This window comes from Columba livia, chromosome 2 (assembly GCF_036013475.1).
Source record: "Columba livia isolate bColLiv1 breed racing homer chromosome 2, bColLiv1.pat.W.v2, whole genome shotgun sequence".
NCBI classification, from domain to species: domain Eukaryota; kingdom Metazoa; phylum Chordata; class Aves; order Columbiformes; family Columbidae; genus Columba; species Columba livia.
Window position 1 is genome coordinate 98,379,729 of NC_088603.1, and position 26,863 is coordinate 98,406,591.

At 37.8% G+C, this 26,863-nt stretch overlaps 1 protein-coding gene across 3 annotated transcripts; it reads left to right on the plus strand.

Annotated features, from left to right (window-relative positions):
* EXOC3 (exocyst complex component 3) lies at positions 1-26,352 on the plus strand. Of its 3 annotated transcripts, none has more exons than XM_065052939.1 (13): positions 1-124; positions 3,221-3,405; positions 6,674-6,893; positions 8,878-9,559; positions 13,198-13,315; positions 16,154-16,279; positions 17,773-17,873; positions 18,353-18,463; positions 19,221-19,371; positions 20,729-20,851; positions 23,370-23,531; positions 24,828-24,955; positions 25,403-26,352. In XM_065052939.1, the coding sequence occupies exons 2-13, from the start codon at positions 3,262-3,264 to the stop codon at positions 25,572-25,574; spliced, it is 2,238 nt and encodes a 745-aa protein (XP_064909011.1). In that variant the 5' UTR covers positions 1-124; positions 3,221-3,261; the 3' UTR covers positions 25,575-26,352. The 3 variants fall into 3 exon arrangements, with proteins under 3 accessions (XP_064909011.1, XP_064909012.1, XP_021151351.1); XM_065052940.1 differs by having other exon boundaries at positions 120-185; XM_021295676.2 differs by lacking the exon at positions 1-124 and adding an exon at positions 997-1,966.
* The last annotated feature ends 511 nt before the right edge of the window (positions 26,353-26,863 follow it).

A 26,863-nucleotide genomic window follows, 5' to 3' on the forward strand; every position in this document is an offset into this window, starting at 1 on the left:
CGGAGAGCGGGGCGGGGGGAGGCTGCGTTGTGCGCCTGCGCGCCCGGTCGTGCGCCGCTGTGTGCGCTCGGCGCCTGCGCGCTGCGGGACTGTCAGTACCTTCCCCGGGGGCGGGCGGCAGCCGGTAAGTGGCAGCTGCGACTCCTTCTGCCCCCGCCGCTGGGCCTGCGCGAGCGCCCCCACTTGTGAGCGCCGCTCTGCCCGTTCCTGTCGGGCTGGCGCTGCCCGTGGTTACCCGAGTCCGGCAACGGGAAGCGGAGTGGGGGGGCGGGAGGGGTTGGGCTGGGCCGGGCCGAGACGAACCGATCCGATGCGGGGAGCCCCTCGGGATGGCGGCCCCTCCGCGGCGGCCGCCGTCAGCGGGTGTCTGCCAAGGCAGCCCGGCGCGGCGGGGCTGCAGCCTCGCCTGCGTGCCCGGCGGTAGTTCTCCGGCCTCTGCCCGGCAGGAACGGGCACCTGCGTGGCTGCGGATAGTTCCGTCCGAGCCGCCTCGGCCAGGGAGCGCGGGCGGAGCAGGTGCTGCCGGCTGGGGGCTGCCGCAACTCCCTCCGACATCTGTTGTGAGGGGTCGTGCCCCAAACTTGGGCGCCGCTTCACGCCTCTAGCCCAGAAGCTCTTTTCTGGAGGGGGCAGGGGCCTGTGAGCGGCTCCCTCCCGCTGTCTCCCGGCTGGAGCAGGAGTGTCAAACTCACTTTCACCGGGGCCCACATCAGCCTCATGGTTGCATTCAAAGGGCCCAATGTAACTTGAGGACTGTATAAATGTAACTATTCCACCTGACGTGGCCCCCGGTGAAAATGAGTTTGGTGTCTCTGTTCGGAGGGATGAGGGTGTGCTTGCAGCCGCAGCCTTTCCAAGACTGCTCAGGATTCTTTTGATGGCTTCTTCCAGTGCTTTGCTCTGAAAATGGTTGTGCTTTTGGCTAGCAGCCTCTGTGTAAAGTTGGTGTGCCTTCTTAAGGTTTGTTCTTCCTTTTGAATGGTCAGTAGTTGCGCAACAACCTGTCTACCTCAGCAAGTTAGTACATAATTGGTTAGGAGATTACAGTATACTGACTACTCATTTTGTTCATGAAGTTTACTTAATATGCCTGGGTAGTGGCTGTGTGGGTGAGAGCTATCGTGACTGTTGAATGTATTCAGAGTTGTTAATAAAGGAAGTAATTCAGCATAAAGCCTTCTACTGCAGATAGCATTTCTGCTGCTACTTAAAAGTAACATATTTTTAATTGTAGGTACAGTTCTGGGAGCTTGGAAATGTATTGAGCTCAACAAAACCATAGTATTCATTCAAAAGTGTGAGTGGTAGGGGTAGATCCTGCACCTTGAGATGCAAAGTAGGAAATAGAGTATCGTTTGAGCTAAACAGGCTGTTAGAGAAGTGATGCGTACATTGTGTGGCTGAGAAGGTAAAGTAGGCCATGAGTTTATACTGTAGGAATAATTCTGGAATAAGTGCATACTTGTGCTTTTGAAGATACTAGGGATACAGATCTTGAGATATCAGATGAAGGAACTTGAGCTGTAGACTTAGGGTCTCACAGACCAGCTTTTGGGCAACCTTGCCTGGAATCTTTTTAACCCTGTTAAGTTATAAAATGACATTCTAATAATGCTGTACTGGGTCTGGCTGAGATGGAATTGACTTTCTTCGTAGGGGCTGGTATGGTTCTGTGTTTTGGATTTATGACTAAAACAGTGTTGATAATACACCAGTGTTTTGGCTGTTACTGAAGGGTGTTTGCACAGCGTCAAGGCTTTATCCTTTTTCCTACTCTGCCCTTGACTACCCTTGAGTAGGCTGGGGTGGACGAGAGATTGGAAGGAAACACAGCCAGGACAGCTGACCCAAACTGCCCAAAGTCATACTCAGCAATGAAAATTGGGATAGAGGAAGAAAAAAGGGGAGGAGGTGGCTTCTAGGGTGGCCATTTTTTCAGAGGCTGGCTGGCACTGTTTTGCCTGTGGTAGGTGGTGAGCGATTTCCTTTGCTTCACTTGTTTTTTATTTTGTTTGTTTTGGTTTGGGTTTTTTTGTTTGTTATTTTGGTTTGATGTAGGGTTTTTTTCCTCTTTCCTTCACCTATTAACTGTCTTTCTCTTGACCCATGAGTTTTCTTGCTTTTGCTCTTCCACTTGCATGCATCTAATATAGTTCTTCATCAGTTCACTGATTAATCTGTTGAGATTAAGTGATGTCCTGGATATGTGAATATAGACTGCCTTGAAAGTGGGTACTTTCAATCAATAACATACATATGAGAGAGTATAATCTGTAGCCATGACAGCAGAAACTAAAATATTCCATTAATATTTGATTCCAAGAGTGAAGACATGAAATGTTCCTTTCTATTTGGAAGGAATGAGGTACTCCAGGTGTGTTCCTTGGAGTCCTGTGGATACCATGTTTTTACATCTTTGTTGACTGGGATCCTTCCTGCCTTCCATTAGTAGCTAGTGAAGCTTGAGAGAACAGGTTTGGTTTTATGGCCAGCAAATTTTACGTTTTATGCATTTTAAATCTAATACTAGTTTGTATGCATGTCTAAACTTTACTAGAAATTCCAGTGGAGACTTGGGTGAAATACATGATTAATTTTTCCCTGCGCCTCTGATGGACTGAGCTGTGGGAAGAACTGAAAACAAAGAGTAGGAAGTAAAAATATCATCCATTGAAGGTGTAAATGGAAGTATTTTACAGTTAAGCCTCTGGATTTGGAACTTCCACAGCTATGTTTCCCTTCACTTTTGGTACCAAATTAGAGTTATGGCAGGGGGACTATGGTTCTCTCAGCTCCACCAGATTCTAGTTCAGGAAGAGTTAGGATTTTTGCTTGGGCCTCCCACAAGACTTCTTTGTACTTATTTCATTCTCTTGTTAATAGGCAAACCTAATCTAGGGTGAAAGAGAATATATTTTTTTAAATGAAGATTTGCTGTTCTTTTGTTGTTGTTCTTTTTTGATACAAACTTACAGAGACCAAAGTAAATGAGAAAATAGTAACCAAAGAACATTTCAGGTAAACGAATGAAACAAACTTAAGTGACTTCAAATGTGATTCTTCTAGAATTGTGATTACTGCTGTTTGTAATGCATTCTAATGATGCTTCTGTCAAGTTGCAGGTTTTATTGCCAAAGTTAGTTCTCAAATCGTTAACTTTGAAATGATGCATAGCCATCAAATGAAAATATGTTTTAAAAAATGTTGTATTTCTTTTCAGTGCTGTTAAATTATGAAGACATTTTGAGGTCCTAATCAACAATGGAGGAAACAGATAGGGAAGCAGTTGCAACAGCTGTTCAGAGAGTAGCGGGAATGCTTCAGCGTCCTGATCAGCTGGATAAAGTGGAGCAGTATCGCAGGAGGGAAGCTCGTAAGAAGGCTTCAGTAGAAGCTCGACTCAAGGTACAAAGGCTGTTAAACCTGAGTGTCCACAGTGCAGCATGAATGTACTTTTGATTTTTTTTTTTTTCCTTCTGTTTTTTTTCTTCTACATTTTCATCCAGATAGTTTTAAACCACAGACTTTCTGCTTTGGACAGAGAACAAAAATTAAACTTTGCATCTTGAAAATAACACAAGCTAATGCTGTATATCTTACTGAAATTTTATTCAAGCACTTCAGGTGTTCTTATGTCCTGTAAATTCTACATGGACAGCTACCCGCATGCTGTATAGCCTGTCAGCCAGCAAATGTTTGTCTTGATGATTGAATACTGAACTGGTAACACAAAATTGATAATTGCATCTGAAAAAGATCAATAAGTTTAGTCTTTGACTGTTACAGGGGTTTATGTAAGATAGGTAAAATCTCTCACATTCTTGTCTCTTGTGGAAGTGTAACTGGTGATTTTGCCCCTCCACCGTAGGGGTATGTGTGAGTGCACACACACAGACTTAACCTGAAATATGGGTAAGACCATCCTATGTTTAGTGTCTGTATGGATGGGAGAGCAGAGAGGATGTAAGAAATACTCTTGCGCTGTACTTAGATTGTATACATGTATGATGTGGAAGATGGAGAGTCAGGGCCATCAAGATCATCTGCTGGAGGAGTTGCTGACTTTTCAGGTTGGATCACTGTTGAACAGTGCCAGCTGCTTCATCTATGTGAATGAACACATGGTAAAAATTCTAGTGTCAACATGTTGGTGCTTCCTTTTGCCTGGATATGTCATCATCTTTGTCATTATTTTCTTGAGATAAATCAAGACAATCAAGTCAATTGAGGGTGAAGAGTAGAAAACTAGGGTCGTATTTGTGTGTCCAGTTACAGGGGTGAAGCAGCAGAGATCTGAAATGGTGTTCTGCCCAAAAAGCCAGCATTTCCTCCAGTTGGTTATCCTGCTTCTTTACATCTTCTCCCAAATACTTAGTTATATCTATTTCTGACATCCTTCTCCACATTTCTTCCTGTGTTATATGAATTCTTACAGGAAAAACTGCTTTGAAATGGGTCAAACTTGCCTACTTCTTATTTGAGACTGATGGCTTTTAGTGAAGCCGTATTTTTACAGATTGGTAACAGAACTCTGAAGTGCTGGGTGGGTCAGCACCAGCTAGCACTGTAGGCTGGTACTTCTCAGCTCTGCAGTCCGAAATGTAGGTGAAGAGCTGCTTGGACTCTGTTCCAGAGCCTGAAAAATTATAAGCATTGACAGCTGTCTTTGTGCACTTAGTCAACGGGTGAACTTAGGCTTTGTTTTTCTCTCACCCTGAAGAAATACTGTATACATATCCTAGGAGAGATCCTGGGTCATGGGTTTTCCTGAGTATAAATATGCTTGAATCCTCTACCTTTTGATTCTTAGCTGGTGTGCAGTCATGAATTTGAACTGTAGGGCTTTAGGGAGACCAGGCAGCCAGGATCCTGCTTCCATGGCTTAATGTTGAGGGCTAACACTTGAAAAGAGATAAAAATGAAGTTTTGAGCCCTGTTCCTAGGATGACTTGGTTTTGTTTTCAATTTTTAATACAGTGATGGTCAGTCCAATCTAAGATGAATATGCATACTAGGAAGTGAAGTCCACAATGTTAGGACATGCTGCTTTCCGGCACCCCCATCCCTTCCCCTGGCTCCAGCTGACGATTAGAAGACAAACTGAACATGGGTGGATGTCTGTTTTTTGAATTTTCCTTTGCTGTTTGTGCCTGTGACCAAGATTAATTATTGTTTCTGTTTAGCATAATCAAGTTTCTGCAAAATTTAAATAGAAAAAAATCAAATGTGTAACATTTCGGAGATGTGCCTCAGAAGAAACTGAAATATCAGAAGTATTGAACATTTAATAATCATGTGTTTCTTAAGACACTTTATCATTAGCTTCAGACATTTGTGTTTGAGTATCCTAATTACATCAGTTCCTGTAGGGGAAAAATGTGTTAATGCAGCATTTCTGTAGATAGATATTGTATAAAAATGCCTTATCAGTGCTTAATTGTACTGAGTCTGTCAGGAAAATACATCTTTATCAATAAAATCAGCATTTGAAAGTACATAAATAGCAGTAGCTTAAGAATCACAGCATTTTTCTGGGACTTTCCTGGTACATTTAAAACACAATAAATGTTTTTTGTACTTACCAGGATTTCCTCTTTGGCTTCTAGTTTCAAACAAAAAGTTCTGTGACTCCCCGAGCTTTTTGGCCTTAGAAGTATGGCAAAAAATGTGGTTTGAGCTTAGCAAAGCCATTAATGCCTCATTTCTTTACTGTTTACTTCAAGTCCTTGAGTTTTCTCTGATGTCTTGCTTTAGGCTTGTCTTTTGAAGTCTGTTATTTCCAGTTTCACTTTCCACTCTCTTGATTTCACCTTAGTCATGTCTTTTTAAAAATATATGTATAAAAAACATGCTGTGGATGTGATCTGATTTCTTTCAGGTACACACTATAGTTTCTTGTAAGGTGTCTGGACTATCAAATGGTATTCAGGACTAACAGCTGATTTGAAGAGTCATTATTTCAAGTGTCACCTGTCACAAGAGATATCCATATCAATAACCTTTCTTTATGCCAAAATAATCTAGTTGGATTTTTGGTCTGGTTGTTAATGTTTCACAGTGTGGGAATTTTATTCAGTTTGGGTTTTTGTTGCTTTTTTTGTTTTGGCTGAATTAGTTTTGATTTTCTTGGCTTTAAGGCACAACAGGCCAGAGGGTGTTTTTTTTAGCACATTTCAGAACTTTTTTTTTAGAGCGCTTTCAGTTGCCAGTCAAAATTGTTAATTGCTTTAGTAAAATCTTTTGTGAAACTGCACATACCAAGCATTCTGTTGAAACACATGGATCAGCTTTCTTCTGATATTCCCCTTTGAAATGAATTTATGAAGGAAACACAAAGAAATCTCGTTCTACCTTCCCATGATCCTGTTTTAATATAGATTTATAAAGACTATGATGTATCTGCCTAATCTCCTATGCCAGCTTTATGGGTGAATCAGTTGTATCTAGGTTCTTTAAAACTAGATACTACTTCAGCCAAAAAATTAAATGTGTGCAAACACAGAATCAGTTACATATTTCTAGTAAGCTGTAATACTACCTTTTGAGTTTCGTTTTTTTTTAATCTGAAAGTGTTAGATACTGAAATGAAAATTAATTCTTGAGGCATGTTGAAAATACAGAACTTATAATAATTAATACGAGTTCTTTCTTTGTCGTTCTCTTTGTATTTAAGGCAGCAATCCAGTCACAGTTAGATGGAGTACGAACAGGTCTGAGTCAACTGCACAATGCGCTGAATGATGTAAAGGATATTCAGCAGTCTTTGATAGATGTCAATAAGGACTGGAGACAGAGCATCAACACCATAGAAAACCTCAAGGATGTTAAAGATGCTGTAGTACAACATAGTCAACTGGCAGCTGCTGTAGAAAATCTCAAGAACATATTTTCAGGTAATATCATGTTCGTTATATAATCTATCACATACTGAAAGCACTTTAAAATGGTACTAACAGCTGTAAGGTTATCAGGTAATGCTGAGAACTTTAAACCTCACTGGGGATGATGAATTAAGGAAGAATCACCTGGACCTCACATTTAGGGAAGTATCTGATAACTGTTTAGTATATACTGACTGTAAATTGTTCTTTAAGAACTTCTAGTCTGGCCTATCTCATCATCAAACACAAGTCACAAGCAATTGGTAGCACGGATAACATTTTTAATATGAAAGACTGAAATATGTGAGCAGTATGTACAGAAGGAAAATTTGGAAAGATCCAGAATGTAGGAGCTGGGCTCATACAGCAAGCCTGTTGGGTAAAGAGTCCCAAATCATTTTAGGAACTGAAAACTTCTTGCAAACAAAGGCAAAATAAGGAACAGCAAGATCTCCAGTTAAAGGTTCCCTGACAATCTTTCTCACACAAGAGGTAGGAGCCTCAGGGTTTTCCATTAATGTTACAAACCTAAGTATAAACCAGCTGAAATTCAGTTTCAACTGTGCAACAGTCCTTGCTTCAGAATCGGGCAGCACAATCACCTAAACCAACTCATCCATAAAGAAATTATACGTAGGAGACGCTTCTTCATTGCACCACTGCACAACGGCAAAAGTTTACAAAATAAAATTAATGTGATACGATGGATACTGTAAAGATAAAGAAAATGGGATTATCTCTGTCCTTTTATGCAGCCCTTTTGGTCCACATTCCATTCTATCTTGAATCAGGATTCATTTCTTGCCAGGATTCTTCTGCTTATGAGTAATTTTAAGAATTTTACCCCTGTAATGGGGGCTAAACCTATTGTAGCCCTTTGATTTTTATTTAGATAATCCTCTCTGTCCTCTCATGATAGCAATTCACAAAATGTACTCATGAAGAAAAATTGTTTCCTGGTCATACCAGATCGATTTGTTTAATTTCTGTAAGAGTGTATCTAACTGCTGCAGTACTAAACTGGGATACAGTGTGCAACTTCAAGAAAAAAAAGCTGGTTTATGTTCAGTGTCCAGCAATAAAAAACAAAGAACAAAAAGCTCTGTATGTTCCAATGCTGAGTTATTTTGGAGGGGTGTTTTCTTTTACACTGATGTATGCAATTGAGACAATAAGCCTTTTATTTTCTGGCATTCTGAGAAGTTTTTAGTGTGAAGCATCTTCCCCCAAGATTGTTAAACAGTGTAATTGCTGATAAATTCACTCTGAGCAAAACGTTTTATAAATGAAGTGGTTTTCATTATTGAAAGGACAGTTACACACAAACATTAACAAAATTTTTGGGGCTGCCAGTTTTATCACTAGTTGCCTTGTTTGCAGTGACAACTTTTCTGCTGAGATTTTTCATTTATTTTCCCTGTAGGATCCTAATCTGCTACTATAGTATTCCTCAAATACTGAAAAATAATAAAGAAAAAAAATCTTCAAAATAGTTTAGCAGCATAGGTAATTAGCCCTGTTCTTCCTTTGTGCCTTAGGCAGGCAAAAACTGTTCAAGGAGGAGGCAAAATTTAGTATTTGTTGCATAAATGCAGCCTCAGGTTCAACAGGGTAAGTGACTTAAGCAAGTTAAAAGCCTCTTGTATAAGATACAAGAAAACTGGTCCTGCAATTTGTTTCATAGTCGACTTTCACGGATATTTTTTTTTTAAGGTGGTGTGAGTGGGAGAGTAAAGAAATAATGCTCTGTTGGCACTATAATCTTTGTTTAGCCACTGATCAAAATAGGGCATTATAGTTAAAAATATATAAAGATATATAGCATTTACTAAAATTTTTTGAGTACTCCAAAATAATTTCCTTTAAATTATTTCAAAATAATTACTATAGCTGTTCTCCAGCTTGTTCCTAGTGCTTTTATGGTCTTGTATTTATTCTTTGCATTTTGATTGTCTTGTCTTACTCTGTTTTTTCTTCTTCTTTGCCTTTCTTTCAGTTCCAGAGATAGTCAGGGAGACCCAAGATCACATTGAGCGAGGGGAACTTCTGCAAGCTCATCGAAAACTGATGGATTTAGAGTGTTCTCGTGATAACCTGATGTATGAGCAATATCGCATGGACAGCAAAAACACACATGACATGAACCTCATCCATACGTACTTTGGGGATATGCAGAAACTTTCTGAGGAGTTGGGAAAGCAACTTTGGATGGTGGTTCAAAGATCTCTTGTTACAGTCCGCCGAGATCCGACCTTGCTTGTTTCTGTTATTAGGATAATTGAAAGGGAGGAGAAAATTGACAGGCGCATGTTAGACCGGAAAAAACAAACTGGGTTCATACCTCCTGGCAGACCAAAGAAGTGGAAAGAAAAAATGTTCAACATTTTGGAAAGAACTGTGAGCACGCGAATCGAAGGCACTCAAGCAGATACTAGAGAATCTGATAAAATGTGGCTTGTGCGCCATCTAGAAATCATACGTAAATATGTCCTTGATGACCTGCTTGTGGCTAAAACCCTGCTGGATCAGTGTTTTCCTCCCCATTATGACATTTTCAACAGGATGCTAAACATGTACCATCAGGCTTTGTCTACCCGCATGCAAGAGCTTGCTGCAGAGGATCTGGAAGCAAATGAAATTGTTAGCCTTCTCACCTGGGTTTTAAATACATACAAAAGGTAAGGTCCCTTTATCTGTTCTGTTAGCAATAGTTGTGAGTAAGCAAGCAAAACACAGTTTATGTGCTAATATTTGCATGTCTGTTAACAATATAAAACAGGAATAATAATGAAGAACTTGCCGGATTGATATTTGTTCTGCATTTTGCTTTCTGGAAATTGGTCCTTAAAAGTTATTCACATTTTCTAATATGTGATTTTAAGTTGCTTTGTAAGCTTGAAGTTGTAATGTCAAGACCTGCTTGAAGCTGCAGTCGCCTTTTATTTGTGTGCAAGTTTGAAGTATTGGCAAGAGCAGAAGAGACTGAAAGCTCTTGTGTGGAACAAAACGCTTGTTGTTGGCCACAGCCCCAGAACTTTCTATTGTTCTTTTTTTACAGGGGTTGGGACTGTTTCAGTGTTGCTTCATTACGGTTAAATGGAAAGAATGTAATAACTTCCTTCAGGTTTTCTCTCAGAACTGTGGGGTGATTTGTTTATTCAGAAGAATTTCTGTTTACGCTTTGTCTCCTGTGATACTCTTAAATCCTTTTCTTTTGAGTTGTGTGGTTTGTTGGGATAATTTAACCATTATGTCATCTTTTCTTTTTCTTCGCCCTCCAGGTAGAAACAGCTCAAGTGGCAAACATTTTGTTTTTGCTGGCATGTAGTTACTAGGGCAACTGATTTGTTTGGGAAAAATTAATACTAGCCTTTCTGTGGGTTCCAACTAATGCTGTTCTCAGTAGCTGGCATTGACTCAGCCTGTATACACTTTGGCCATCTTGAGTTGTTCAGTCTCACTAGTTCAACAAATTGGAAGCTTGATAGATTTAAAGTATAATATAATAAAGCAAACAGGTAGGAAATAATACTGTTCTGTAGGATTTCTATAACCAGTTTTAAGATCCATTTTGTGTTTGGAACTCTGGTTTTTGCTCTATGCTGCAAAGTTCTGCTGCTTCCCTGCAAGGAACAATCAGGAGCACCCACTAATGCACACTTACCTGCCTGTGTGGGGTATATGATATGCAGCTGCTAGTAAGGGTAGCAGCTGATAAGATAAAGGAGCTAAGTTTACTGGCCTTTTCTTCTTTGTTAATAGAAGCCCAGAGGAATAACCCCACAGTGAATGAAAATCAGAAATATGTGGATCCCTCTCTAGGGCCATGGCCTTGGCAGAAACCCTGCTCCCAAGTTCTGAACTTATGTTGGGGCTGATGTTCCAGTAAGGCAATTTTTTGTTTTAAAATTGCTCTTTTGCCCTTTCCCCAGAAAGCAGAGCAGGTCATATTTGACCCTCTTTTGTCTGAATAAAAAATAGGTTTTAAACCGCTGTTTCATTCTTGTTCACTTCTGTGGAACATTGTATGGTGGAAGATACAGTTTTGTCCTTTTAAACCTTTCTCTACTTTTATTAAATGTAATTGGATATTAGAGGGACCATGGAAAATTGTACTTGTATTTGCATATTACAGCTGCACTTCAATACCAGCTGAGAAAATAGTGACCAATTAAGAGAAGCATTGAGGTTTTTTCATGTAATGAACTTAAAGCCATTCATAACTTTTGTTTCCAAGATTTGCAGGATAGGAATTTTTAGATAATTATGTTGTACTTTACCCGAGCATGTATTGGAAGCTGGTTTTAGAACTGTATTTCACTTTCATATTTCAGTCAGTGCAGGCTTTGGAAACATGCTGCTATTCCTAAGCCTGTACTGGGTTGGTACCAGGACTGATCTTAGGGAAAACTTAAGTCTTGTAAGATCCTGATGCCCATATTCATAACATCGTTTTATCAGATACTCATCAAGTGTTGACAAAACCGCAAAGAGTTCACCAGCGTTGCTACAGTGTCAGCAGCCCTCACTGGAAGGAATGGTGCTATATATCTAGCTAGAGACTGTCTCTAGATCAAGTATCTGTTTTTTTACAAGATAGACCAGGATTGGTGGCAAGCCTGACACAGTAGGCAGAACAGATGTCTTCTAAAATGTTAGTTTCCAGATAATACAATTCTGGTTGAAATTTCAACCTGTTTATAAACTTTTTGTTGAAGGGAGATAACTCTTCCTGATGGTTAGAAGCTTCCTGACAGTTCTAAGAGCGTTGTCTAGCACTTTCTTTCCCCAGACACTTGACTTGGGTTGTGGCAATAAGGAAACAGAGCATGTGTACAGGAAGAATTTTTGGCTCTGGGGGCTAGAGGTAGAAGCCTGTCGTCTTTGTTTTGGGGTTTTCAGTTAACAAGCTTTGAGAAAGGTGTGTCTCTGGCCTTTTGAAGTGTGGACAATGGTTCTATAATGAGGCTAGAAATATTTCTAATAGGGGTCAGTGCCACACAGTTTCTCATATGTCCCCTGCTTTAGGTATCTTCAATCCCTTTTCCTACAGGCTCAGGAAGATGCTACAAACGTAAAGTGTTCAGTTACAGTAGTTTTTATAGTTTCAAATATAAGAAATTTTTTTTAGTTAGCCGTAATATGGGCTTTTTTAGTGCCTGGAGATGTTTTTTCACGATGTGGAAGCATCACTGTGCTGACTTACTGCATGTTCCCAGAGAAAATCTTGAACTTGCAGAAATACAAACTAAACACTTGTTTAGGCAGGGTTTTTTTTTTATTATTTACTGTTTGGTTTATATGCATTTGACACTGCAAATACAGAACTTGTGGCTTCCTTCTGAAAACACACTAGAAATTGAATGTGAAACAATACATGTTATTATGATTTAATATATTTCCATCAACTGTTAATAAAGCACTCTCTGAAGAGTGTGGTTTTGAGTTATCGATTTGTCTGAGTATGAAATAGTAAGAGTTCCTGCTGTCTTGTGCTTTGGCATAGATTTGGTTTTTTTGTTTTAGTTACACAAGCAACTAATTATATAATCTTATAAATTATTGATGAAAAATATTACTGTAGAGTATATAACCCTTGTTGAAATATTTTTGAGGGTTGTTCTAGTTTCTTTCTGATCCTATAAAATTAATAATTTTCCTTTGCAAGCAAGTATAGCTAATGGTGCTATTATAATAAAGTATCCATGAAATGTACTTTTGATTTGGCATGCAAGATGCCTCCTTGTCTTATATTAGTTGTATTCTCTACCAGTGTAGGAAGCATTGGTAGATTTTCTTTTAATAAATTTTACCTTTGATATGGATGTGATAAAAGTAGCACAACAGAAGCTCTTTTGAGAAACTCTGAGCAGGGTATTTCATACTTTTCACTGATCTTTCCCACTCTGACATTCAGAATGTGTGAGTTGTCCGTTATCACCTCTGAAATTTAAGACACATAAAAATGTCCCCATTAAGAGCCCCCAGGTTGAACCAGTTGGATTTTATGCAGTCTTAAGCAATCACTAGTTCTTGTATGTCAAGTTCGAAACACAGGAAAGGGTTGAATATTTAAAATGTCTGTAAGTTTTTTAATATATGCTGTGCTATATCTTTTACATCCTGTTCCTTCTCTTGTATAGTTTTATTTACATCCTTGTAAATGCATTTATTGTTGCAGTTACTATTAAGAACTTTTTGCAATTTATAAATATTGGAGAATTAACCTGTATAGTGGTGATACAGTGAAAGCTGCATAGTTTTTAACTTTTTTATCTCATTTTTCAATGTCTGTCTTTTTTTTTTTTAAACTCAGTACAGAGATGATGGGAAATTCAGAACTGTCTCCCGAAGTGAATGTAAATTTTCTGGATCCTCTGATTTCGCAAGATGTTGTAGACGAGCTTCTCAGCAAATACATGTCAACACTTACTGTGAGTAATAATAATTCAGAGACACCTTCGGATGAATGTGCAGCTGCATTAGTGCCTCAGTGCTGTTCTTCCATCAGGGGAAACTATTGTGAGGAAACTATTGTGACAAATGTGAACTTGATATCATTATTTTTATAAATTTTCATAGACTATGTGTAGGTTTGTTTATAAAGTTAGGATCAGATGATTTTATAGATGTGAATCAAGACACTTCATGGAATAATTATGCTTTACAGACTCTATTAATCACATTTCATTAGAAAGGAAGGAATTCCAGTGTTTGTACGTCTAAATTCATAGTGCTTGTATGTTGGGTATTGCTATGGCTACAAGCCACTGAATGCAGTTTGGTCCCTGTAGTAACTACATCAATATTTAATACAGATGTGATCTTTTCAAGGTACTCGGGATGTTCGTATTTGCCAGTTTGATTCTTTTAACAGTCTTGTTCCTTTCATGCCTGTTGACTGCATGAGCATAATTTCCTTTTGTCGATGCCATTTCAAATGTATCTGAAATATAAAGACACTGCTTCTTGGTTATCCTATGAGTCACTTGAAATTAGTCGACTACATGGTAAAGGAATCAGTATGTGATTGTCAGGTTTTTAGATGTATTTTTCTCTAAAGATCCACCATTGGTTGCCTCTGAGACTGGATACTAGGGTACTTGAAACTTGGTACTTGCTGTTCTTACATTGTTGAATTGAATTCCTACTCCCTCAGATTTTAGGAGCTCTGCCAAGCAGAGGAGGGAAACTTTTTGTTTCTTTGTGTTGGCTACTAAAATATGTCCAGCAACAGCAACTACTTGGAATAGATATTCATCTCAGTAATACAGACTGATCTTGTTATGTCTCAAGGAAGTTACCAGTGGAGACTCTGCTTCACATTACCTTTACTAGAACTTTTCATGCAATTTTATTTTTCTGCACTTACCTGTATGACAAAAAATTTTCTCAAGCTAATTTTGGCTTGACTCAAGAAATGTGTTTGAATTAATTTTGTCCCCTCTTAAGATGGAAAAAATAACCAATATTGGTTTTTAAGTAGTGTTTTTTCTCTACTTACTGAAAAATATTATATCTACAACATTGTTGTATTTATATTCTATAAATAAAATAACTCAAAGTTGCTATTCTGTTAAACACAGAGTAGTTTTCTTTTGCTGGTTTTGATTTTTGGCTGTATCTTCTTTTTAAGGCAGAAAATACTGAAACTGCCTGTGTGTTTCACAGGATTCAGCCTGGTGCAATTTTCTACCTATCTCTACTTGCAGTTCAACTTTATTTATTTTGATGTTGTGTTTAAAGATGTTTACAAACAAAATATAACTACTTCTATTTGGGTAAATGAAAGTATTTCCTAACTGCAAAAATCAACTTAAATATTGATGTTTAAGTCAATAAAAACGTCTCATTTTCATGAGAAATAAAATAGTAATAAATTTAAACAGATTTTTAATAGTTTTTTTTTTAAGTACCTCACCTTGAAAAAAATGCTCTTGTAAATTATGATCTTAAGGTTAAAAATGCTGGTGTCCCCTGGGCTGCTGGCTTAAAAGATAAATTCTTCTTTGCAAATCATCTCATCAGAGCAGTTCCATGCTTATGAGGAAAAAAAAGGTAGTACATTGTTTCACGTAATTGAAGATGGTGCTATTACATATATACTTAGTAAATACAGAACTTGACAGGCTGTAGGCAAAAACACTGACACTGTAGTCAAAAAGAGAACAACAAAGCCTGTGTTTGGTCAACCACCTTTCGTGTGCAGGAAGACTGTAGAGCTTTGAGTTTCTTCCTTTATCGTATCTGCTGACAGGAGTTTTGACGAAAAGATTGATTTAATATATTTCAAAATGTAAACATTTTTTTAAATGCCTGTCTTAGACTGGTTTGCCATTTCTGTACATGCCTACTGGTTATTTTAATTTTCCATGGTAGGGCACACTACCCATAACATACTGTTATGGGCTGCACCTGTTATACATTGGAAAGAAGTATGAACCTTTATATTCCTAGGGATTTTAACTAAATGTGAATGAAGTAGAAAAGAGAGAAAAATCTTCAACCCTTGGAGAACATGGAGATAATTATTTTAGATAGACAGCCATCAGGGAATGCAGCTACATATTTAGCAAATATGCTTGTCTTTACTACCTGCTGTTGCAAGTACGCTCATGATACCTGTGTCATGCAAGTGATCAGAAAACTGGTGTAATCTCATTCTAAGAACAGTTGTTCTTAATGTCTATTTGCTGTATTATGTGCTTGTTGGATGGGAGGAAGGCCAACTAATGTGTCTCCCTCACTATTTTCTGCAGCACTTAAGTTCCAAGAAACACAACTCAGTCTAATCCTGGGGTTTTGTCTCCCATGATAACAAGCATCAGTTTCCTAAGATATAGGTTGAAGGAACTATAAGCAGATATGTGCTAATTTTCCTACAGAAAGTATTACTCTTATTTGTTTCGGTTGTTGAAAAATTCAATTCGAAACCTAAAACCTGAGGTTTGAGAAATGCTTCTGAAGTAGGTAGATGTGGATTCTGACAAATGGACTTGCTCTTTGTGTTTGGAGCGTTCCTCTTGCAAAACGTGCCTAAGCTAGACTCAAACTACATCATTAGTTTACCAGAACTAATCTTTGTCAATGCAAATTTTAATTTTTCTATGTTATCTATATCCTGTAGGGATGACAAGTAGTGGTCAACATTATCCCTTACTATGACACTCTTCATTATGGAAACGGCTGCTATTCCAAATATTGTAGTGGAGTATTTCATTGTATTAAATTTTTAAAACTTTGTTTTTTCTTGGTTGCTTTATTTAATGTAGTCCAACATCATTGGCTGGCTACGGAAAGCACTGGAGACAGATAAAAAAGACTGGATAAAAGAAACTGAACCAGAAGCAGATCAAGATGGGTACTATCAGACTACGCTTCCAGCTATTGTTTTTCAGGTATAAGAGAACTCGGTTATTCTAGAAAATCTCCAGAAGCCGTACAAGGATTTAGGGAAATAGAGGCCTGGGGAAGGGACGGAAACCAAAACTGTTTGGAATGCTGTTGGTTCTATGTTTCTTGAACTACATTTTTTTTTCTTGTGGAGTTGTTAGTTAGAGGGGTTGTTTCTTTTGAGGTTATTATTTGCATTTTTTTGTTTAACGCTTACAAACTTAGTACTTTTTACGTATAAATTAGAAACGTTGTTTTTTTCCAGCCTTTTAGTTGATATTTGTATTTAGTTAACTGCTTTTACTTAGGTCTCTTCATGTCAATGAGATGTTTGTAAGTTATTAGAATATTGTTTGTTAATATGGTGCTGAGGTAGTTAGGCATGTATTTGTTCCCACAAATTATTCGTTCTACAAACACTTTAATACTGGAAAGAAAAGTTCCACTGAAGATAAAAATGTTGCTGTTTAAATACTACTTCAGTTAACATTAATACCTGTCCAAATTATTAAATAACCTCAAAACATAAAACATTTCTAAGATATTTAAAAATAAAAATAAAACAAACAAACAAAAAAACCACCAACCTGCACCACCCTGTCGGCAGTAGAAGTTAGAAGTTTTTAGAGTGATCTTTATCACTTAGAAAAATGGTAGCTCATTTATTATGCTCATTTTCTAATTTTTCTTTACGAATATTGTGTTGGGTACCTTCAATAAAAGATAGGTGGACTGTTCTTCCTGCATTTGTTTCCCGCTTTTTTTTCCGGTCTCATACCAAAATTTTTGCTACATTCATTCATATTTGTATTAGTGCCAAGGCTGACTTCATCTAATTCTTTTCAGAAGGTGTGTGATGGCAGAGAAACTGGTGGCTAGTTCTCGTGTCATACTGTTATGGGCTGCACTGTTGAGATTCATGTAACAGTGAAACTTTCAAAGTCATCTCAGCATAAAAGCAGCTGATGTTTCCATCTGGCTTTGTACCCATCTTTTCCAGTCCCCCTCCTCTCAAACACAGTTCCCTGTAGGTCACCTAGGTGTAGTTTCTGAATGTAAAGAGTCTCTTCAACTTCACTAATGTGAACTTAACTACTTTCACAGATGGGGAGAGCAAAGGAATTTAAGTTATAAGGTCATTTGTTACTAGCTGCAGGAGCTTACTGAAGAACTTTGATTCACTGTAAAGCCAAATTCCTACTGAATTAGAAATATTAAATACTTTTTTTGCTGAACAAAGAATGCAACTGTTTTCAGTATCGGGAGAAAACTGCAACATGCATGAATGGTTGTCAATAATTTATTAATTACATTTATGAAAATAGTGGGTTTTTTTGTTGTTGTTTTTTTAGTCAGCAGCAGTTGTCTTGTCTTGTTTTTTAAAAAAAAAGCACATGTAAAACTGGTGCTAGTGACAGTCTCAGACAGGATAGGAGTTCTGTCTTTGGTTTCCCACTGATAAAGGCCTGTCTTTACAACTAAACAATTTTTAATCTAGATGTTTGAGCAGAATCTTCAGGTGGCTGCTCAGATAAATGAAGATTTGAAAACAAAGGTACTCCTCCTATGTGTTCAACAAATGAATTCATTTCTGACCAGGTAACATAATTTTTGAAGTATAAATGCTTTATATTGCCTCAGCCTCTTTTTGTTCCTACAGTTCCAATGCTTGGTTTTCCTGTGAATGTTTCTTTATTGCTTTGTCTTTTTTCCTATCGCATCCATGCCAACCAAGCTTTTCTTCTCTTTCCTTTTTTCTTGCTTTTTTCCTCCTTTCCCCAGTTTCACTGCAGAAGTTCTTCTGGCACTTTCAGTTCCTCTCTGCAACTGGCTCTAATTTTTGCAGTCAGTTCTGCTTTCTTTTATATCTCAAATTTATGTATTTTTCTCATAAATAAGACAAAAACCACCTCCTTGGCTGGATTCACCCAGAACAGAGAGGCTAAATATCACATGAGCACCAAACCCATTATAAAATAGTTCTAACTACCTAAAAGGCCCTTGTGGAGCATTTGGTCATACGGGTGTACTTGTATTATTTCAGATTTCTGTTTAATGCCATTCTTTGTCTGCTACAGGTACAAAGATGAAGCACAGTTGTATAAAGAAGAACATCTTAAAAATCGTCAGTATCCTCAGTGCTATGTTCAATATATGATTGCAGTTATCAACAACTGTCAAACATTTAAGTAAGTCTGTGTGTTCTTGCAGTATTGTGAGAAAAATAAGTGTTGATATTTCATTTGTATTAAAAATACTACTTGTTCCCAGAACCTTCTCTTCTTTTGTATACAAAGAGGGTTTCAGTTAAGATAGTTTAGCTGACTGAACAAAAACAACAGGTTTAAATATATTAATGTTTTATTAGGAGGTGGATACTGTGATTACTCTTGCCCTTGGCAAGCCATGCCATTGCCCCTCACTGGCAAAAATCCACTTGTTATTCTAATAATTTAATTGCCAAAGAAAAATTTATCTTCAACTTTCAGAATTTCAAAAAGCTATTTCATTTAGTTTGGCTGGGACCTGCAATCTTCTCTTACATTTGATCTCTCACAGGTCACCTTCAAGCAGTATGATCAAGGTGAACTGAACTGGAGAAAAGAGTAGAGTTTGCTCTGTTAAGAATATCAGAACAGGAGAGAGAAATCCTTTTTGTTTGTTTCAGTGTTCAGCAATACAGCTCCATGTTCATCTATATCTGCTGCCATTCTCAAGTCTACAAGTCAGCAGTAGTTTGTTACCAACATACAAGCAGCCTAGGTTGATCACTCTGAAATCATGCTGGAGGGTAGATGAAGGCTTCCAAAGCAAGCAGCAGACATTATTTCCCCTTGCAAAAATAATACTATCTAGTACGTCTCTTTCTGTGTATGCACTCCGAAAATTTAGTAGCAATGCAGTTGTGCATCAGTGGGTGATGAAAAGCATTGTTATTTGTCACAGAGAATCTATAATCAGTCTGAAAAGAAAATACTTGAAAATTGAAATGGAAGACACATTGTCAAGCAGTCATACAAGCATGGATGCAACTTTAGACATCATTGCCAAAGAAGGATGCTCTAGCCTGCTAGATGAAGTCTTCATGGATTTAGAGGTTAGAGATTTTTTTTCCTCAAAACAACAGAAGTATTATTTTATAAGGAAAAATAATTCAGGAACGAAGTAGTTAGGAAGCCTTTTGATTGCTAGATGTATTTTATGTAGTGCACTAGCAAAATGCCAGTAAACATCAGTCTTATTCTTCACTGGTATAGTTTGCATGTAGGAGAATGAAAGGTTGCTTATTTATATTCCAAAGGGTAACTTCAGGCAGATGCTTTGTATGTAGTGGCTATTTTCTAGCAGATTGTACTTAGTCTGATGCTTATGTAGCTGTGTTTTAAGAATTATTTGGGAAACTTCTGCTACTATTATCATCTTTGTACAGGTGAAGGACACCTGTAATTAAGATAGTCAGAATGAGCCCACATTTTGAGGCATTTAAGAATTCTAGCATCTTTTATAGAATCTCTTAGGAAAAAAAGAAAAAAATATATATATAGCTAAAAAGAAACTGGGAGTATGGGGGAGGGAGGCACGTAAATTAGTGAATTGGAGGGATGAAGAAAGAATCCCTGTGATTTGTTAGATTTGTAATAGTGTTTTGAACTAATGTAGACACCTTCAGTGGTTCGCAGTAAGATAGATATGGGAAAATTGTTTAAAACAAACTTGAGGCTCTTAGGCAAAACCTTTATTTCTCATTTTCTGTGCTCACTGACTATGAGAAGACACTCCTTCTACTCTAATGACCATTCTTTTAAATTCCTTAACCTCAAGCTTCGTGTCACTATTATCATTTAGAAAATACTGTGCTCTAACACGTCAAGATTTTTTTTGTGTGGGGAGAACGAGAAAAGATGGGTATGTAGATGCAGAGAATACTGGAATTGCATATCATGGAGTTCTGGGAAAGGAGTAAGTGTTTAGGCCACCAAATTGGGTACAGGCACAGGAAGTTTGTGGGGCCATCAAAGAGGAACAACTGAGTAGCCAGTAGCAGTTCAAGAAATCAGGCATGGAGTTACATTATCACAACAGTTTAAAGGTGCCTTATATTTAAAATTTGAATCCTGATGCTTCCTATGCCGATTTTATCCTCGGACTTTTTTTTCTTTTTTAATTTAGACAGAGCATTTAATAGAGCATGTCATAAAGGATTTTAGAGAACTCCTGAAATGCTCAGGTTAGCACAGTTGGTTTACATACACATCCAGTGTATATGTCAGGGTAGCACTCTGACAACTGTCGACTCTGACAACTGATCATTTTCCTACACTAACTGCTTGTTCATTTTGAAGGAGTGTAGTTTAGAAATGTATAACACTTAAAGTTGTCCCTTATTTTTTGTAACTGCACTGATATGACGAAAATATTAAAAATTTGTTCTGATCAGTTGTTTATCTTCTCAGCCACATCTCAATGAGCTGATGACAAAGAAGTGGTTGATGGGGTCTAATGCAGTGGGGACTATCTGTGTCACTGTAGAAGATTATTTCAATGACTTTGCAAAAATAAAAAAGCCTTATAAAAAGGTAGGTGCAAAATATGCTATGATACTTTGCTAATGTACTCTGAATATTGTGTTGGATTGGAATTTCTGGATTCTCAATGGAATTCAGATTTCGAGTACAGAAACTGGAAGTGTTTCATCACTGGAAATGAAAAAATGTTCATAATCATATTGCAAAAGTCCAAATCTAATATTTCTCTCTCTTCTTTTTTGTTCGCAGCTACATAATACTGTCAAAGACAGATCAGAGTTGCAGTATTTAGTCCAAAAAATGTGTTGGCGTGTTACTAGATTGTGTTCTTACCAGCTTTTTTTTTTTTTGTGTGTCTCCTCAGAAGTTTGTAGTCAGATAAAAATGGCTCTTTTGCAACTAGTTTTGGTGGCCTGTACTTACTTTTTTATTTTTAATAAATGTACATTCTGTAATTCCTAGTTTTAGCATGTACAATGACACATAGTTAAATTGGTGCCATGAGGTTTAACAAATGCATAGCTCATGTTTAAAGTGCTCTTACAGCAGCATAATGTGCTAGGTTAGGTCAACTTTTTTTTTTTTTTCCCCTGCAGTCTGTCAAAGGAAATCCAGATTTCTCTTTTATTCTTTTATCTTTAGTATTGCTGCACTTATTTTTGTCTTGTATTGAATTAAGTAAATTTGGGTAGTTAAGATAGCATGTCTTAAATGATTTGCTAAAATTTAGGAATTACTTGAAGCCAGCAAGATGAGGGTTTAGGTGAGGTCTTTGAACAAAATCTTACTAAGTAGAGGTGCTTAAAAGATACAGTCTCAAAATCATACACTTATTCTTTCTTACTTCAACTCTGAAAGAGATAGAAGGGACTGCTCAAAGTTGCCCTGATGATCTCTTAACCTTCAGTATTTGCAGATCCTAGAGGCCTTATTATGTATGTGAATTATATACATATTCAGAAAAGGTACACAAAATAAGTTAGGTCAGTCCCAGAATCAGTCTGTAATCATCGAACAGCTTTTTTTTTTCCAGATCTGGTTTGTTGCTGTGAGGTAATAGTGCTTAACATGAGTTTCTTTAAGTGTTAATACCAATCTCCGCAGTCACATGTTTCATCATGTAGTGTTTACTGCCATCTTATGGGGCAGAAGATCGCAAACACATTATTTTTGGCATTCATCATGCCTACTATTCCACTGTCTCCTAGGAAAAAAAAAAATCTCCCACACAAGACACTGTGTATTCTAGCACTGGATGGGACATAGTTTTTGTTTCTCTTGTTTGAGGTGTTTTGGTTTTGTTTTATTTTGTTTTCTGGTTTTAAAATATTCTTGCTTTGAAAAATCCAGTTTTTAAAAGCCACATGAACAGAGCACTTGAGTAAAGATTACAGCTCAGTAGGTAGGACACAAGTCTGGAACAGGGGAGATCTGGATTTTAGTCATTCTGCTTTGCTGTTTTCCTCATGTGCCCTATTATTGCACTGGTGCCTCTTCTTCAGTGTTCTTTTTATCAGTTGTAGTAGAGCTGTTGTTCTTCACTTACTTTTCAGTGGGATGAGGCATACATGGCAGTCTCCCACAGTCTATTCTGTGGAGTCAGTTTTCCTCTGTGTACTTGGCATCAATTCCACCAATGCAGGAGAAGCCACCCTTGGACAACCAGTAAACTTAGTATATTTCTGCACACTCTTGAGAGCAGGACTTGAAATCATATTTTCTGTCTCCTGGGTGATGCCTGAGACTTCCAATACTTTGCAAACTGTTTTCTAATAAAATATGATTAAAAGTTTGTGACTATCTGTTACACAGGCTTTTTCCACCATGCTTAAGCGGAAAGAAAACCTACCCGAGGCTTTGTGTGATTTAAGAATTCTCCTTACATTAGGGTGGAAAAAACATGTAAAGGTTTTTTTGTGGGTTTGCTTTTGGTTTTTATTTGCAAACCTTGGCATTCCTATTGCACCAATACCAGATGCTCACTTAGTCAGCAGTAGCTATTTACCATAAAAACCACAAGTGGAGAACAGCAAAGCAGTCACAGAAGGTGTGAGAAGGTGATTGCTGCTGGCTCTTCAGGCTTCTTCCCAGACTTGACCCAGAGCACAGATAATGTGGCAAGACTTGCAATGCTTTATGCAGTGTACTGGAGTTCTCCAGTACAAGCCTCTGTGATGGCTCGTCTTTCTTGACTAGATAGAAAGAGCAAGTCTGCAAAGCCAAGCACAGGTCTGTTCTAAGGGTTGTCTGAATTATATCATGTTTGTTCTTCTGTCTTTGGATATGACTCTCTTCCTCTAAAATAATTCAGACTTGTCATTAGAGATATCTTGGTTTTGTTGTTTCTCATAATTGGCATATTCTTTTTGTTAGGCAAGGTCAGATTTTCATTTCTCTTGGCATCATGAAAATCTAAAGCCACTCAATGTGTAGTATTGGCGGAAACTGTGTACTGGTGATTAAGTACAAATAGACATTTCAAAGCCTAATAATTGTTCAAAGACTAAATATAATGGCTACATTTGCAGGTATCACTGGCATAATCCACCACCGTTTTATTTTCTTTCAGACAATGACTATTGAGGCCCATCGGAGGGTGGTTGTGGAATACATCAGAGCAATCATGTTAAAACGTATATCTTTCAAGAATGCAGAAGAGAGGAAAGAGGGTGCAGAAAGAATGATTAAAGAAGCAGAACAGTTCAGATTTCTGTTTAAGAAGCTTGCGTCTGTAAGTATTTGGATAATGCAGTAACCTGGTAATGTAGAATAAAACACACATTTACTGCTTGGGGAAAATGGCTGGAGTTAGATCTCCATGTCTCCAAAATGTTGGGTGACTTGTGAGTATCAAGGGTTCCAGCTGAGGGCACAGGCAGAGTTTCTGAACACACATGGGCCTGCTGCTCAAGTTCCTGAGCACCAGTTTCTGCTGCTTTGTTTTTATACAGCTCTCTGCAGCTGAATATTTGAATGGCCTCACAGAAAAAGGTACTCTGAATTTGTAATAGTAAGTGAAAGAAAAAAAGTTGTTTGTTAAAAAAATTTAATTGGGCTTTGCTTTTTCTGGCTAGAAGAAAGGGTGATATCATCAAACAGATGTACTTCCTTATTACCTAAGTAACATGCAGTGTATTAATTTAGAATCAGCAAGTATGTTGACCCCATTTAAAGTGCAGTAGAAATAGAAAAGATGGGAAAAAAAAGGTATTTGAGAAACAATGTACAGCACAAGCCTAAAATAAAAACTAAATCCTTTTTTAACTGCATAAGGAGCAGGAATCTGTTGGAAAGCTCTGAGGGCCAACAGATGACAAAATGGAAAAAGAATGCAGAGAAAGATAAAGCTGGAAAAACTGTGGGGTGAGGAAAGGGGTGGCATTCATATCTGTTCACTGTGGAAGATGTTGGGGCAACTCCTGCATCAGAGTCCTCCATTATATGGGGTTCTGTGTAAGATCTGTTTCCGATTAAGGCATTGATAAAAGAGATTATGGAATGAAAGAGATTAAATACCAGATCAGTGGGGCCAGATGACCTGGAACTAAGAGCACTAGAACAGTCCAGAGATTAAATAGTAGATACTACAGTTGGGTTGTTCAGTTGTTGAAAGCTGCCTTGGTGGCCAGATGACTAGAAGGAAGATAATGCAGGGCCAATTTTTAAACAATGTCTCATATGAGATTTGGCTTTCAAATCAGTTATAGCTAAAGTTTGTGCTGGCAAATTAGTGAAAATTAAGGACTAGAATGCATCACCCTGTGGATAAATACAAAATCATTTGTAAGACATTACTTTCTTTACTGATATTCTGAGGGTAGGTCTCTGGATGAAGAACGGGGGAAGAGGGTTATGGTGACAATTCCACAAATATTTTGTTTTCTAGATGTCTGAAAATTCAGCTGTTTGGGGAATTCGAGAGCATTGCCAGACAAAGTACTAACGGAAGGATTGCTTATGGATATTGAGGGGATGGCTTTTGTTTTGGGGATTTATATTTTTTTCTTTTTTACTTTTCATCTTGCAGGGCTCTGGGGAGGACACCGAAGGACTGTGTGACATCATTGAAGCCATTGCAGAGGTTATCAAGCTAACTGATCCTTCACTGCTCTATCTGGAAGTTTCAACTTTAGTCAGTAAATACCCAGATATCAGGTAATTCTTTCTGCCCTCAAAATTGAGAGAGAGATATAACATCATAGTTTCTTTGCAGTCTCAGGCAAACTTTAAAACAATGTGTAAATGTGATCATATTTTAGAATGTAGCCACTTTCTTATGAAAAATAATGGTAATATAAAATATGTGACCTGGACAAGGATGTATACAAACTTAAGTACTTAAGTGCTCAATGGTACATCAAAGGAATAATGAAAATACTTCTGTGTTTTGCGGGGATAAAATAGGTTTTAGAGTTTTAAGAGCAGTCAAAACAGTACTTCATATTGAGCTGGAAAAGCCAGTTAGTGACTTGAGATCTGATTAAAAATTAAAGTATATGCTGAAACTGAGTGAAAGGATTGCCAACTAAGGGATATTGTTGACAAGATCTTACTTGAGCAAAGTGTCCTACTAATGCCCATTTCACCATTTTCCTTTGGTAGGGATGACCACATTGCAGCTTTGCTGACCGTGAGAGGTGATGCCAGCAGAGATATGAAGCAGACCATCATTGAGACTTTGGATCAAGGTCAAAGCCAAGCAAATCCAAACTACGTGCCAATATTTAAAGAAATTACGGTTCCCACTCTAACTGTGCCAAAACTTCTTAAGTAATTGACAACTCTGTGTGTCATTACTGCTCTGGGATCAGCAGGTTTGAAATATTTGAGGGCAAATTTGGCAATGCAATTTCGAGTGAAGTTCAGCATACACTGATACTTGCTAGGTATGTTTCTTCGTAAAGACTTGGATGTGGGGAAATGTAACCAGATTTCTGAAAGAAAATGGATGTAAAGGTCATGTTTGAAGAATGAAGCTTATAACGGCCAGGGGATTTTTACTGATCCATTTGTTTTTGCTGTCAGCAAATACATTTTTATCGTGGAATATGTTTGCACTGTGCACTGCAATGCCGTATAAAGATATTTATACCAAAAACAAGAGAGCTGGATTAGTGCTGGATAGACTAACGTACATCGCTTATAATACCTAAGCAGACTCCTTTAGAACTGTCTTTATATGGCACTGCTTTGAGCCTGTATTGATGTCCTCAATCCACGTTCACATTATACTTTGTGTATGTACTTACTTTGGTGTAAAATATTTTATTGCAGAAAACCTAATTATGAAATCAGTTACCTGACTTAAGGGACTGAATGAAATTGCTACTGTGCAATTTGATTATAGGGTGAATAAATAAAGACATATGAGGTACATTTTTTGTAATTGATTCACTAAAAACAGCACATAAAGCACCACCAGTTCAATAAAATGTTAAACCATTGCTCCCTTCAGCTATGTATTTGTTACACCCTTATAGATTTACAGTAGATTTAAAATTTTTGTTTTGTTTGAAGTGTGAATAAACTTTGGATTTAATAGTTTTCTGAAACCACAAGATACTGGGTTTTTATTTCCACAGTATTTTCAGAGTAATGCTTAAAGGTAATTTTCAGTATTATCTGTTCTAATTAAAAAATACTACTAAAAAATTGTGGATTTGGAATGACTTGGGGAAGGATGCAGTGAAGGCATTATCTGTTAGTAGTACCTGAACAGAGTTGTCAAAGATAAGTACAAAGACACAAGCCTATGTGTTGTAAGTAATGTTCTGCACTTTGGATATGGAACTTGTTTGGCTTGTGAACACCCAGACCTTGTGCAATTCAGGCCCTCTCCCTGACTCCTCCTTACCCTGGAAGAGGTATGTGCAAGGTCAGCAATTTGGACTAGGGATTAAAATAAAGATTGTGGCTTTTTTTTTCATTGACAGGGGGGGTGTGTGCTGAAGGATAAGCACGGTTTGGTAGAGCATCAAGTTGGTATCTCTGTACCTGAGGAGTTTTAGTGAGGTCTGGAGGCACCCCAGGTCCCATTGAACCTTACACAGTTCCTAGAAATTG

Coding starts and splice junctions, on each gene's coding strand:
- EXOC3 (XM_065052939.1), top strand. CDS start 3,262: ATGGAGGAAACAGATAGGGAAGCAGTTGCAACAGCTGTTCAGAGAGTA. Junction 3,406..6,673: donor CAGTAGAAGCTCGACTCAAG/GTACAAAGGCTG, acceptor TTTGTATTTAAG/GCAGCAATCCAGTCACAGTT. Junction 13,316..16,153: donor AATACATGTCAACACTTACT/GTGAGTAATAAT, acceptor TATTTAATGTAG/TCCAACATCATTGGCTGGCT.